General features: G+C 41.2%; 1 protein-coding gene across 2 annotated transcripts in view; it reads right to left on the bottom strand.

Moving 5' to 3' along the window:
- cblb (Cbl proto-oncogene B, E3 ubiquitin protein ligase) overlaps positions 1–13,282 on the bottom strand; it is a 184,406-nt gene that overhangs the window by 50,245 nt on the left and 120,879 nt on the right. For both annotated transcript variants that reach the window (XM_086006910.1, XM_086006911.1), the window contains exon 4: positions 8,866–8,987. In XM_086006910.1, the coding sequence (XP_085863036.1) occupies positions 8,866–8,987 (122 nt within the window). The remainder of the gene's footprint in view (positions 1–8,865; positions 8,988–13,282) is intronic.

Genomic DNA, 13,282 nt, shown 5'->3' with positions numbered 1-13,282 from the left:
CTCTCCCACAGGCCCAATCTTCTGCCTACAAATGTGAGAAAATGGCTGTGGAGGCTGTTTTAGGGATACATTAGGTATACAGGCCATCAGACACAGAAGGCACGTGTCCCAGACTCAAACAGGGAATAAGAAAGCAATATGTATTATTAAGGTTACATAGCCTAGAAAAAAGGATCAAATCAATATGTAGTTGTGTGGTGACTGCACATGTATAAACAATTTTTTGAAAAATCAGAAAACATTTTAATCTATGAATCAACCAGCTACTGAATTCAAATTGAAAAGTACAGTTTTCATATTAAGCCCTTGATTCCTTCAAGTCCGGAAGAAAAAACAAAAAGGTAGCAAGAGGTCTTAAAAAATCAAATCGGCACGACTAGCATATTCCCTAATGTACTAGTGGTTTTTTAAGAAAGTTGACGATGCATTTATTTTGCAGGTGTCTATATGAACCATCGATTAAAGTCTAAATGGTGTAAAAAAAACATTTAATCCTAGCCACACGTGCACTTGTAATAAATCAGTCCCAATATTTGTCATAGGACTTTTAATTATACAAGTGTGCCCACCACCACATCATTGTTAAAAAAACTTACACAGATTTACAGTTAACATGAACATCCTTGTTTGAATAAAATACTTCATAAGTGAATTCGTTCAGTACAAGGGATAATTTGGATGAGTTAAAAAAAAAAAAAAGTTATACTCAATAAAAGGAGATGGGGCACAGATCGGAACTGATGGAGACCATTAACCAGAGGTTCCTTCAGCTTTAGTTTAAGCTGTTGGTTCAACTCCCTCACAAGAATCAAACTACTATACAAATCATTTATATTTAGACTTCCTTTTTACCAGTAACCAGAAACACGTCCACCAAATACAGCTCAATTCAACTATGAGAACACTATTATTAAGTAGTTCTTCATTAACCATTTGATCACACATGTTTTCTATCATGAACATCTGCAAAAGGCCACAAGCATGCAATGTTAATTAGGTAAATGTAAATAAGCATGGGAAACAGCATCTGCAATACTATCCAAACCAAAGGAGAAAAAATTAGAGCAAACGATTGCTATTAAAGTCCTCAGTCGATAATTTACCAAAAGTAACAACCATTTTTAAGTAAATATATGCATCTTATTCCATTTCAGTAGAAATTGCTCTTATCAGAATTTCTTTTTTTTCAAGCTCCCTCCTCCCCCTTTCCTGCAGGCACAGATTCATGCACAACAGTTCCATGGGTACTGACAGCCTTTCATTATCGTGCCAAAGTAACCACTCTCCATATGTAAGCAACAACAGGATATTTGATCGTTGGGACATCTCAGCTGATCTTGGTCTTGTCCTCAAGCAATGGTCACACACATGCTCCTCTAGCAGAGGATGTGGGATAGCAATCAGGAACAGATTCCTGGCTGATTTTTGCCCAGCCCAGGGGCACTGAGATCATTTAGCATCCTTACCACCATACTAGGAGCAGTTACCACCACTGGCCAGGAAATGACCTGGGATCTTCCTGCTTTGTACAGTTTTGCACAATGCCATGCAGCAGGAGGCCACCATATGATCACGGGAATAAGAGCAGGACGACTCTTAAGAGTAGGTTTTCCTCCGTTTACTATATTTCCCTCATTGCAAAAGGAACTCAATTCCAGAAATTAGCAAGATAGCATGTTCATTTCATACTATGATGCTAGGATCAGCTTGTGATAGATCCAACTGTTGTTCGATAGTCTTTTTTTTTTATTGACAGTTTTTTTTTGACAGTTTGAGTTTTTTGGGGCGTTTTCCAGGTTCTATCGTGCACTCAGAAACTGCAAGAAAATCAGAGGGAAAAAACTAGATCCCAAAAATTACAGGTAAATTTGGAGAAAATTAATTCCCAAATAAAGACAAAATTAGCTCCAATATCAAGATTTGAGGGGCAAAAACTATTTACAGTAAATGAAGGATACCAACGATACAAGCAATACTGCATACAAAACATTTACGTTCCATTTATCACCGATAAATTTCCCAATTTAGTGCCTCCAGAGAAGATTTATTGTTCCCAAAATCCAGTGCAAAGGCTAGCAAAGCTCGACTGTGGTGAAGAAATGATCAGTGATAGACAGGATATTCTTCAGATACAAACCAGCAATCGGTTCTTCAGCAAACTTTTACTCCATTAGAACCCATGAGGTGTTATCAATGCTCCTATCAATTTAATTCTATTTGGTGTATTTGCTGTAAAGTTGCATGGTGTCCGACTCAATTTCTACTAAATGTATATTTTTAAATTCTATTATTTCACATACCCACTTCATTTTGTGCTACATTTAATAGTATACTCAAAGCTAAATCAATGGATATTGAACCTGATTTTAACACAGAGACCGGGCAGGATTTGGGGTTACGGTTCAGAATCGGGAGAGAATCAGCGCTATTGATCCACCAACTTGAAAATGTCCAGGAGTTTATGGTGGAACTTGGTTAAAAAAAATTACTTTATTGATGCCTACCAATAGATCTTGGAGTTGGTTTCTGGAAGTGAATAAACAGGACCCCCATTCACAATTAGATCAATTAGTAAAAGTGAAAAAAGAAATGGTCATGAAAAATTATTTCTAAGAAAAATTAATCTCGCATTATTGGCATATAATAAGCACCTGAGTTTTACATCCACTTTCCAATATAAAATGTAAAACAGTGTACATTTTTTTTGGTTGGCTGCTAGGAGAGAGTAGGGATAAAGACTTTGTTCTCGGAGTGGTGGGATGTGACAAGTGGTGTTCCCCAGGGATCTGTACTGGGCCTCAGCTTTTCACCTGATCTACTAATGACTTGGATGAAGGAATAGAGAGTTGCATGACAACATTAAGTTCGAAGGCACTGCAAGTTGTGTGGATGGGAGCAACAAGTTGCAAATGGGCATAGACAGACTATGTGAGTGGGCAAAATTATGGCAGCTCAAGTTCAATGTTGTAAAGTGTGAGGTCATCTACTTTGGATCTGAGAAAGACAAATTGGAATATTTTCTTAATGGGGAGCGATTAGGAACTGTGGAAAAGCAAAAGGATTTAGGTGTCCAAAATCACTAAATGCTCGTGCACAGGTACAAAAAGTAATCAAAAAGGCTAATGGAATATTGGCCTTTATCTCAAAGGAGCTGGAGTACAATGGGGAGCAAGTGATGCTTCAGTTGTACAGAGCCTTGATCAGACCTCAACTGGAGTACTGCACTCAGTTTAAGACACCGAACTTCAGGAAAGATATTGGTCTTGGAAGGGGCAATGCGCAAATTCACCAGAATTATACCAGGGATTAAAGAGTTAAATTACGAACACAGATTGCATAACCTTGGCTTGTATTCCATTGAAGTTGAGGGGTGATCAAATAAAGGTGTTTAAAATGATAACCATAAGGAAGATACAGAGAAACTATTTCCTATGGTGGGGAGGGGGGGGGTGCGGAATCCAGAACAAGAGGGCATAAGCTTAAAATTAGAGATTGGCCATTTAGGAATGAAATCAGGAAGCACTTTACAACAAAGGATCATGGCACTCCGGAACTCATTCCTCCCAAAAGGTTGTGGATGCTGGGTCAATTGAAATTTTCAAGACCGAGATTGATAGATTTTTGTAAACTAATGGTAAAAAAAAATGGTATTAAGGGTACCAACAGGCTCAACGGCCTACTCATGTTCCTATAGCTTTGAAAAGTCCCTTTCATATAAAAAGTATACATCAAAGCCAGTGACTGACAACCTGAAGATGAATGAATACCCAGCCATATGCATCCCATTCCTGTTACATTGAATTAGCTCATTTGAACCATCCTGTACTGAAAATCATACCGAGGGTAGTAATTACCCAGATTACTTAAAATACACTGGGTTAGATTGTTTACCGTTACTTAACTGTCAAGAGATCAACCCTGCCGGCTTCTAACATGAATGTTAAAGTAATTTAAAATGTGTAGAGCCAAGATCTAAATGAGTACAGCGTGAACACAGTAGGATGCTGGCAAAGTTTTGCTAAAGGCAAGTACTAGGTTGTGCCCCGGGGTTTCCAGATTATATTCATCTACACAAGTCTAATGCAGAGTTAACAGTCTACTGTACTTTGTCAGACAAAACTGTGGCAATTCAAGCTAATAAATCCCACCTTTCAGCAAAGTAGGTTTGCCAGTTCAAATACTACTTGTAGCCTGGCTTATTTTCAGAACTGGGGCAGTATTGAAGGCAATCTAAGCAGAACATATGGTACAAAAATAAACAGCCGGGTGCACAGAGTAAGCATCGAACTCCAGAATATCACCAGCCTTCCAAATTGCAAAGCAGGTGTATAACAGATAGCATATGGCACAACAAACAATTTCAGATAAACACAGCTCACCCAAAACACAAAATCAATTTAAATTCAGTACAATTTTAGTTAATATCTGAGATAGAGAAATAATCCAATCAATATAATTTGATGAATAATACTTTTAATGCCAGTAGACTTTATACGATCAATAAATTGCTTATGTTCATCTGAAGGTAGCAACATGTTAAATGTACCTTGAACTCATTCATAAGAATGCATGAAAAAAGACAATTCGGCCCATCAAGCTCAACCACAGGCCATGTACAGTAGGCTAGTGGTTATATACTGGATTAGCAACCCAGAGATTACGAGTTCAAATCCAACTTAATGCTATAAATCTGGTCATTTGTAAGTTAGCACCAGAAAAATGGCCATAAAAGCTGCTGGATTGTTGCAAAATCCCACTGTTTCACTAGTGTCCTTCAGGAAGGGACCTGCTATCTCTACCCGCTCTGACTTACATGCCTAGTCCCACACTACATTGTTGACTCTCAATGCCCCCAGGGAAACCAGGGAGGACAATAAATACTGTGACACCCACAAATAATAAAAATACCCCTTCACCAAAATAAATCTCCACCCAACCTTCCAGAGAAAGATCCTGTGTCCCAAAATAGGACAAATCAAGCAAAATTCCAGAATATCTAGTCAATCTCATATCCCACACTATTGATACCAAGCCAATTGTCCTTCATGGCCCCAACAATCCAGGAACATCACACTCCGAACAGCATTCAATTATCTCCAGCCGTACCTCTCCTTGGAATCCTCAATCCCGTTCACAACCAGATATTTAGCTTGTTCGTTTTACAAAGATGCTAGATGCAGCATTATCTTTTTTTTTTAACCAGGGAGTTAATTCCATATATCCATAAGTCTAGTGAAAAAAAATCATTTAAATCTCAAATCTTACTTGAATAATCCAAGTCATTATAATATGTATTATATTTACAGTTTTCTATCTAACCCTTGGTATAAACAAAGTAACACAAGTCATTATATAATACCTTGCTATTCTTTTCTAGATAACTTTTGTAAATATAGCACTTTTCCTCCTTAAATTTTTTCGACAACAGAAGTTAGTTAGTCTACCTTAACTTTCTCTGTGAAATTTTCAAATCAGTTTGATTACCTCCAAGAACTCAGTAAACAGATCCAGTCACTTAAAGGCCCTTTCATCGGTTACTACGGCATGTGTGGATTACGAGTACGGCATGTTTGGATTTTTCGTAACAGATAGTTAGATTCAAAATAACTGGCTGTCTTGTATTTTGCTGAACAAATCACACCATCCATGCTTGTCTAAAGTTGCCTTTGTTCCTCTCCTCAAGCCTACAGTTCAAAAGACAGTTTGAACCAAACTTGCAACTTATGTATCAAAATAAGCTTGATACAAGAATCTGAACTGCCATTTAAAAAAATTATGTACAGTGACTGAATTTAAAGGGACAGTCGTTAATTAAAGCTAGACAATACGTAATTTGTCACAACTCAACTGGTCAGATGGCTATACGTCATAAGTAATTGTTATAACCCTCCTTCATATCATTTGTAAATACTGTAGTGTGAACATCTGAAAAGTGGTGTCATAGCCAACACATAAGAGCGATCGGCGGATTCCTTGGAATAAAAGCTAAGTGTTTAATTTATTTATTAATCTAACTATCTAGGCGATAAAGGGCTACTAAAATAAGGGATACGATCAACTTTAAGTAAACAGACAGTAAAATGGCAGGACAGCTAAGATGTGTTGTCTGCACATCCTGTGCCATCTGGGAACTTCAAGACACTTCAGGTGCCCTGGACAACCACATGCGCAGGAAGTGTCTCCGGCTGCTCGATCACAAGGTTTCTGAACTTGAGGAGCAGCTGGTGTCACGACAGGACATACAGGAGGCTGAAAGTTTCTTGGATCATACGCTCGAGGAGGTGGTCACCCTACAGTCACAGAGTTCAGGAGAGTAAGTGGGTGGCCACCCGGCATGGTAGGAAGAGGAGGCAGGCTGTGCAGGAATCCTGCGGGAGTGTGGCACTCACGAACCGGTGGGTGACAGAACCTCAGGGAGTGCAGTCTAGAGCAAATCCACGGCACCGTGGGGCAAATGACTGCACAGAGGGGCACAGCAAAGTGTAGAAATGCAGCTGTCATAGGGGACTCGATGATCAGGGGTATAGACAGGCATTTCTGCAACCGCTGATGTTAGTCTCACGTGGTTCCCTGGTGCCAGGGTAGAGGACATCACGCAGAATATTCTGATGGGGGGAAATGGGGAACAGCCAGAAGTCATGGTCCATGATGGGACCAATGACATGGGAAAGAAAAGGATTGAGGTCCTACACACAGTTTCAGGAGCTAGGGAGGAAACTAAAGAACAGGACCCCAAAGGTCTCTGGATTGCTTGTAGTGTCACGTGCCAGTGAGTATAGGAATATCAGGATAAAGTCGGTTTTGCAGATCACACAAAACTTGGAAATGAACCAAACAGTGAGGAGGATAGTAGCAGACTTCAGTAGGACATAGACAGACTGGTGAAATGGACAGACACGAGAGACGAAATTTAATGTAGAGAATTGTGAGGTGATGCATTTTGGAAGGAAGAATGAGCAGAGGCAATATAAAGTAAACGCTACAATTTTTAAAGGGGTGCAGGAACAGAGACACCTGTTTTACATACACAAATCTTTGATGGTGTCAGGACAAGTTAATAAGACTATTAAAAAAGCATATAGGTTTATGGGCTTTATAAATAGAGGCGTAGAGTACAAAAGCAAAGAAGTTATGCTAAACCATTATAAATCACTGGTTAGGCCTCAGCTGGAGTCCTGTGAACAATTCTGGGCACCACATTATAGGAAGGATGTGAAAGTCTTGGAGAGGATGCAGAGATTTATTTGAATGGTACCGGGGATGAGGGACTTCAGTTATGTCGAGAGACCAGAGAAGCTGGAGCTGTTCTCTTTAGAGCAGAGAAGGTTACGAGGTGTTTAAAATTATGAATGGTTTTAATAGAATAGATAAAGCGTGGAAGCAGATACAATAGTAACTTTCAAAGGGGAATTGGATATATATTTGAAAAGGAAAATTTTGCAGGGCTATGACGAAAGAGCAGGGAAATTGGGACTTATTGTATAGCTCTTTCAAAGAGCCAGCACAGGCATGGTGGGCCGAATGGCCTCCTTCAATGCTGTAAGATTCTATGAGGGGAATTTAAAATCCCCAAAACGGGTCAGGTGGGAAATAAAAATGTAAACAATTTCAAACCCGAGCCGAATCCACCCACTTCCGATTTTAACGGAGGCGAGATGGGGGACGGGCAATCAACTCGTTCCCAGGAGGCAGGTCCCTCATTTAAATATTTTAATAAGGCTGTGCACCTCATGACACTGGCTGGCCGGGATTCCCGGGACTTGGGAAACCCGGCAGCTATAGGGAGGCAAGAACTGCTGCATGGAACAGGCAAGAGCTTTTCCAGTAGTGCTTGTGGGCCAGGAGGAGCAGGAGTGTTTGCCCCCTGCCCACCAAGCAAATCTGTTAACCTCTCCAGCGATTAGACCATCCCCCCAGCCCACAATCTCCTCCCATGCACCCCCCAACGTCAACCACGATTCCCACCTCCCCCCCTCCAATACTCTTCTCCCCATCACCCCCAATCTCTCCGGCCCCTTCTGCAATCTTCTTCCTTCCTCCCCGATCTCGCCCTCCATCCTCTACACTCTCCGGCGGCAGCCTGGTGCCGCAGGCCTACCCATCCGACAGCCAGTCAGCCTCCCAATCTGGCTGGCTACAGCTGTGAAACGGATTTCAAAAATGGTATTTATTTTGCAGTGTTAAATTCAGCAGGACCTGACGTAAACTCGTTATTTTGGGTTTCTTCACTGCAAAGCTGCCCCCACCCCTCCTTCCCCTTAAATTTCGGGGCCTATGATTCTAACAGCAGGAGACCCAGAACAGCGTCCTATGCAACTCCTCCAGTCACTTTCAATAGCAAAGATTCCTCCCCCTCAATATATCGCACTACCTTGTGCTTTCCCTTCTGCCAAGCATTTTTCGATCCAGCTAAGCTAATTTGCCAATAGTTCCATGAGTTTTTGTCAACGAATTTGATTATCTCTTCACTGAATGCCAGAGGATGTGTAAAGTACAATCTGTTGCTTCAAAATGCACAATGAATACTCCTTATGGCCTCTCCATTCTTTAGATAAACACTGATAGCACCATGCAGATTTTAAAATATATATATTTTAGTAGTTCTACACTTTAATTTAGATTAGTTATATTTAGACTTAATAAACTGAGGTACCAGAATTACCTTTTTGATGTGCAATCTAAAATGATCCTTATCCAGTCATTAAATATTTGACAAACCAGATGAAATACATCAAAGGTAATGTGCATAATTAGAATGATCTGTATACAAGAGGAGAAAACCTCATACCACTGCTGTTCCAGAAAGCTAAAAGTGAAAGTCCAATTAAAAGCTCAGTTTAATATCACAATTTGTTTGTTCCTTACCTGCCAGGTTTGTTGATGTATTTTTGGAGCCGAGCCTTCACCTCATCGTAGGTAAGAAAAGCCATGTAGCCAGGGTGTGTCACCGCCAAGAAATTCCAATTCCTTAAGATAGAGGTCCAAGGCTAACAAAGAAAAACAAAGTTAACTTTTTTCCCACTGAATAAACCATGTAGATTGATTCTGCTTTTAGAGAGAGTTTTTAAAAAAAACTGAAAGACTAAATAAACACGAAATGTTAACAGACTCCAAACTCCAAATTACTGGAAATCTAATGTACAAGTTGCACCTTCTTCCAGACTTTGGTGTCCTCTAATTGTAAGAGAGAGTTCTATAGCAGTATTAGTTATAGGGGCTTTTTCTGAAATGGCGAATTAAAGCTAGCAGAGAAACTTGTACACTAGATTCTGTAGCAATGTACAATTTATCATCTGCATATTAATAACAACATTAATAAGAAAGTTAACCTCTGACAGACATTAGACACTTCAGCTGCTCTTTTTAAACTTAAGTATACACTGTGGGGCTCAGGGGTCACAGAACTATGGAAGTTTACAGCACAGAAAAAGGTCATTCAGCCCATCGTGTCTGTGCCAGCTCTTTGTTAGAGCAATCCAAAATTAATCCCACCCACCCTGCTCTCTCCCATAGCCCTGCATTTTTTATGGTGCGAGCAGTTATCCAATTTTCTCTTAAAAGGTGCAATAGTCTCTGCCTCAACTACTCCCTGTGGAAAAGCACCCTCTGCATAAAGAAATTTTTCCTAACCTCTCTCCTCACTATTAGTGCTAATTTTGAATTAGTGCCCCCTGGTGGCTATCTGTGCAACCAAAGGAAAAAGTATTTCCCTATTCAGTCAACCAAAACCCTTCATAATTTAAAACAACTCTTAAATCTCCTCATAGCCATCTCTGCTCCAGTGGAAAGAGCTCAATTTCTCTTCTTAACTATAGTTTTTCATCCCTGTCAGTATCCTGATGGCTTTAATGTGCTTTCTATAATGGGACATTCAAAACTGCACTCATTACTCGAATATTGCCGAACCAGTGCTTTGGGGAAATTTATCACGTATTTCTTCACTCTGGTACCCTATGCCCCTGTTTATGAAACCCAGTTAGTAGTGATCAGAAACAAATGAGTTTTGGTTGCAACTTAATTGTGCTTACGTTTGGACTTAGTATCACATCCTATTACATTTTGTGGTGTCGATAGTAGCCATGGTGTGGAGATGCCGGTGTTGGACTGGGGTGGACAAATGTAAGAAGTCACACAACACCAGGTTATAGTCCAACAGCTTTATTTGAAATCACAAGCTTTCGGAGCGCGAGGTGTGATAAATGGCAGTTGGCAAGATTACCTGTAAACATCTGACATTATTCTCTGACTATATAAGCTGTGTCTTTATGCATTTCTCCACTTCACCTGACGAAGGAGCAGCGCTCCGAAAGCTTGTGATTTCAAATAAAGCTGTTGGACTATAACCTGGTGTTGTGTGACTTCTTATATTTATTACATTTTGGCCATACTTGTTTTTCGCTGCCTCATCCTATTCCTCTATTATATACCCCATTCTTCAACCAACAGTTAAAGTAGGTACCAAAAGATCACTGGCCTGGGATACTGCTCATTTTCTCACCCTTCATTAATGGAAAGGTCTGACCTCCACTTGCCTCTGCAAGGCAGCACAGCTGTGTAGTGTAGCGTATTGGATCTCGAATGCATTGTGCCATCCAGATGCTCTGATCTCTTGATACTATTGCTCATCAACTATTAAACTTTTACAAAATGCTATTTCTATAAACATATGAAAAGACCTTCAGGAACATTCTACCCATGTAACAGTACAATCCTATGCACCACCCTCTTCAAATACTCAAAGCCAACTCTCGATCACTACAAAAAATCCTGAGAAAATACAGTCACTTTCCGGAATAATGTCCCTAGTTTCATATGGCAATCAAGCAAACTCCAAGAGAACTAACCAGCCTCCTCTCCCTTCCCAATATTCTCAAGGCCATCTTCCCTCAGGAATTTAAATCGCTTTTTAAAAGACTGCAGCAGTCCCGTATTTAGCACATCCACGGGGCTAAGTGGAAGAAGAAAAAAATATTGTTTCTGGTGTCTAAAGGAACCCTTGTCTACTTATTTTATAGGCATGCCCTCTAGTCCCACTGTCAATTTACTTTTCAAATATCTTATCTAAATCTTCCATAATTTAAACAAAACTTGATCATATTCCCGAAACCTATATTTGTCTAAAGAGAATAACTAAAATTATCTTAATGTTATTATCTATAAGGATATCCTTGCAACTAAGAGATCTATATTTAGGAAGGAGCCATGTTGCTGCCGCTGCCGACACAACAACAACAACTTGTATTTATATAGCGCCTTTAACGTAGTAAAATGTCCCAAGGCGCTTCACAGGAGTGTTACAAGACAAAAATTTGACACCGAGCAACACAAGAATATGGGCAGAGCTTGGTCAAATGGGTAGGTTTTAATGAGCATCTTAAAGGAGGAACAAGAGGTAGAGAGGTTTAGGGAGGGAGTTCCAGAGCTTGTGGCCTTGGCAACAGAAGGCATAGCCACCGATGGTTGAGCGATTCTAATCAGGGATGCTCAAGAGGGCAGAATTTGAGGAGCGCAGATATCTCAGGGGGGGTTTGTGGGGCTGAATGAGATTACAGTGATAGGGAGGGACAAGGCCATGGAGGGATTTGAAAGCAAGGATGAAAATTTTGAAATCGAGGTGTTGCTTAACCAGGAGGCAATGGAGGTCAGCAAGCACAGGGGTGATGGGTGAACGGGACTTGGTGCGAGTTAGGACACGGGCAGCCGAGTCCGAGTTTTGGATGACCTCAAGTTTACCTAGGGTAGCATATGGGAGGCCAGCCAGGAGTGCGTTGGAATAGTCAAGTCTAGAGGTAACAAAAGCATGGATGAGGGTTTCAGCAGCGGATGAGCCGAGTCAGGGCAAAGACAGGCAATGTTACGGAGGTGGAAATAGGTGGTCTTAGTTATGCTGCGGATGTGCGGTCGGAAGCTCATTTCAGTGTCAAACACCAAGTTGTGAACAGTGTGGTTCAGCCGCAGACAGATGTTAGGGAGAGGGATGGAGTCAGTGGCTAGGGAACAGAGTTTGTGCTGGGGACCGAAGACAATGGCTTTGGTCTTCCCAATATTTAATTGGAGAGAATTTCTGCTCATCCAGTACTGGATGTCGGACAATTTAGAGACCGTGGAGGGGTCGAGAGAAGTGGTAGTGAGGTATCGTCAGCGTACACGTGGAAACCGACGCTGTGTTTTCAGATGTCGTCACCAAGGGGCAACATGTAGATGAGAAATAGGAGGGGGCCAAGGATAGATCCTTGGGGGGACACCAAAGGTAACAATGTGGGAGTGGGAAGAGAAGCCATTGCATGTGATTCGCTGGCTACGATTAGATAGATAAGAATGGAACCAGGTGAGTGCAGTCCCACCCAGCTGGACGATGGTGGAGAGGCGTTGGAGATGGATGGAGTGGTCAACCATGTCAAAGGCTGCAGACAAGTCAAGAAGGACGAGGAGGGATAGTTTACCTTTGTCACACTCACAAAGGACGTCATTTGTGATTTGATGAGAGCTGTTTCAGTACTGTGGCGGGGCAGAAACCGGATTGGAGGGATTCAAACATGGAGTTCCAGGAAAGATTTGGGAGGTGACAACACGTTCAAGGACTTGGGAGAGGAAAGGGAGGTTGGAGATGGGGCAGTAGTTTGCAAGGATGGAGGGGTCAAGGGTGTTTTTTTTTTTTTTTTTTTTTTTTTGAGGGGGTGGGGGGAGTGATGACGACAGATTTTAAAGGAGGGAGACAGTACCCAAGGAGAGAGAACCGTTAACAATGTCAGCTAACATGGGAGCCAGAAAAGGAAGTTGGGTGGTCAGCAGTTTAGTGGGAATAGGGTTGAGAGAGCAGGAAGTGGGTCTCATGGACAAGATGAGCGTGGAGAGGTCAAGCGGGGAGATCAGAGAGAAACTAGGGCAGGGGGGAACCTTAGAGGAAGTTTGGCCCGTGGGCTAGGGGAAGGAAGGGAAGTGGCAGAGGCAGCTGATTGGATGGTCTCAATCTTAGAGAAAAAGTCCATGAGTTCCTCGCACTTGTGTGTGTGTGGGGACAAAAACTGGACACAGTACTTTACCATTTAAGTGGGAACCTGCTATCTGTATGCTTTTACTTGAAGCATGCTTCATGATAAAAGACCTTTTTTGTTTAAGTTATTGGAGCTAGGTCAGACACACTATTCAGGATAATTTTCTTAATAGTCTTACCGCTGGCTAGCAACATATGTTGTAGACAGCATCATACAATGCCTCTAACTAACTCTGGTAGCTAAAACATAGAACTTCCAGCCTATACTCTAACAAAATATTCCGCTGA

This window comes from Somniosus microcephalus, chromosome 14, assembly GCF_052327205.1.
Source record: "Somniosus microcephalus isolate GS21.2 chromosome 14, FLI_Smic_1.0, whole genome shotgun sequence".
In the NCBI taxonomy this organism is placed as follows: domain Eukaryota; kingdom Metazoa; phylum Chordata; class Chondrichthyes; order Squaliformes; family Somniosidae; genus Somniosus; species Somniosus microcephalus.
The sequence above is the reverse complement of the archived record's forward strand: the minus strand, read 5'-3'. Positions and strand labels throughout refer to the sequence as shown.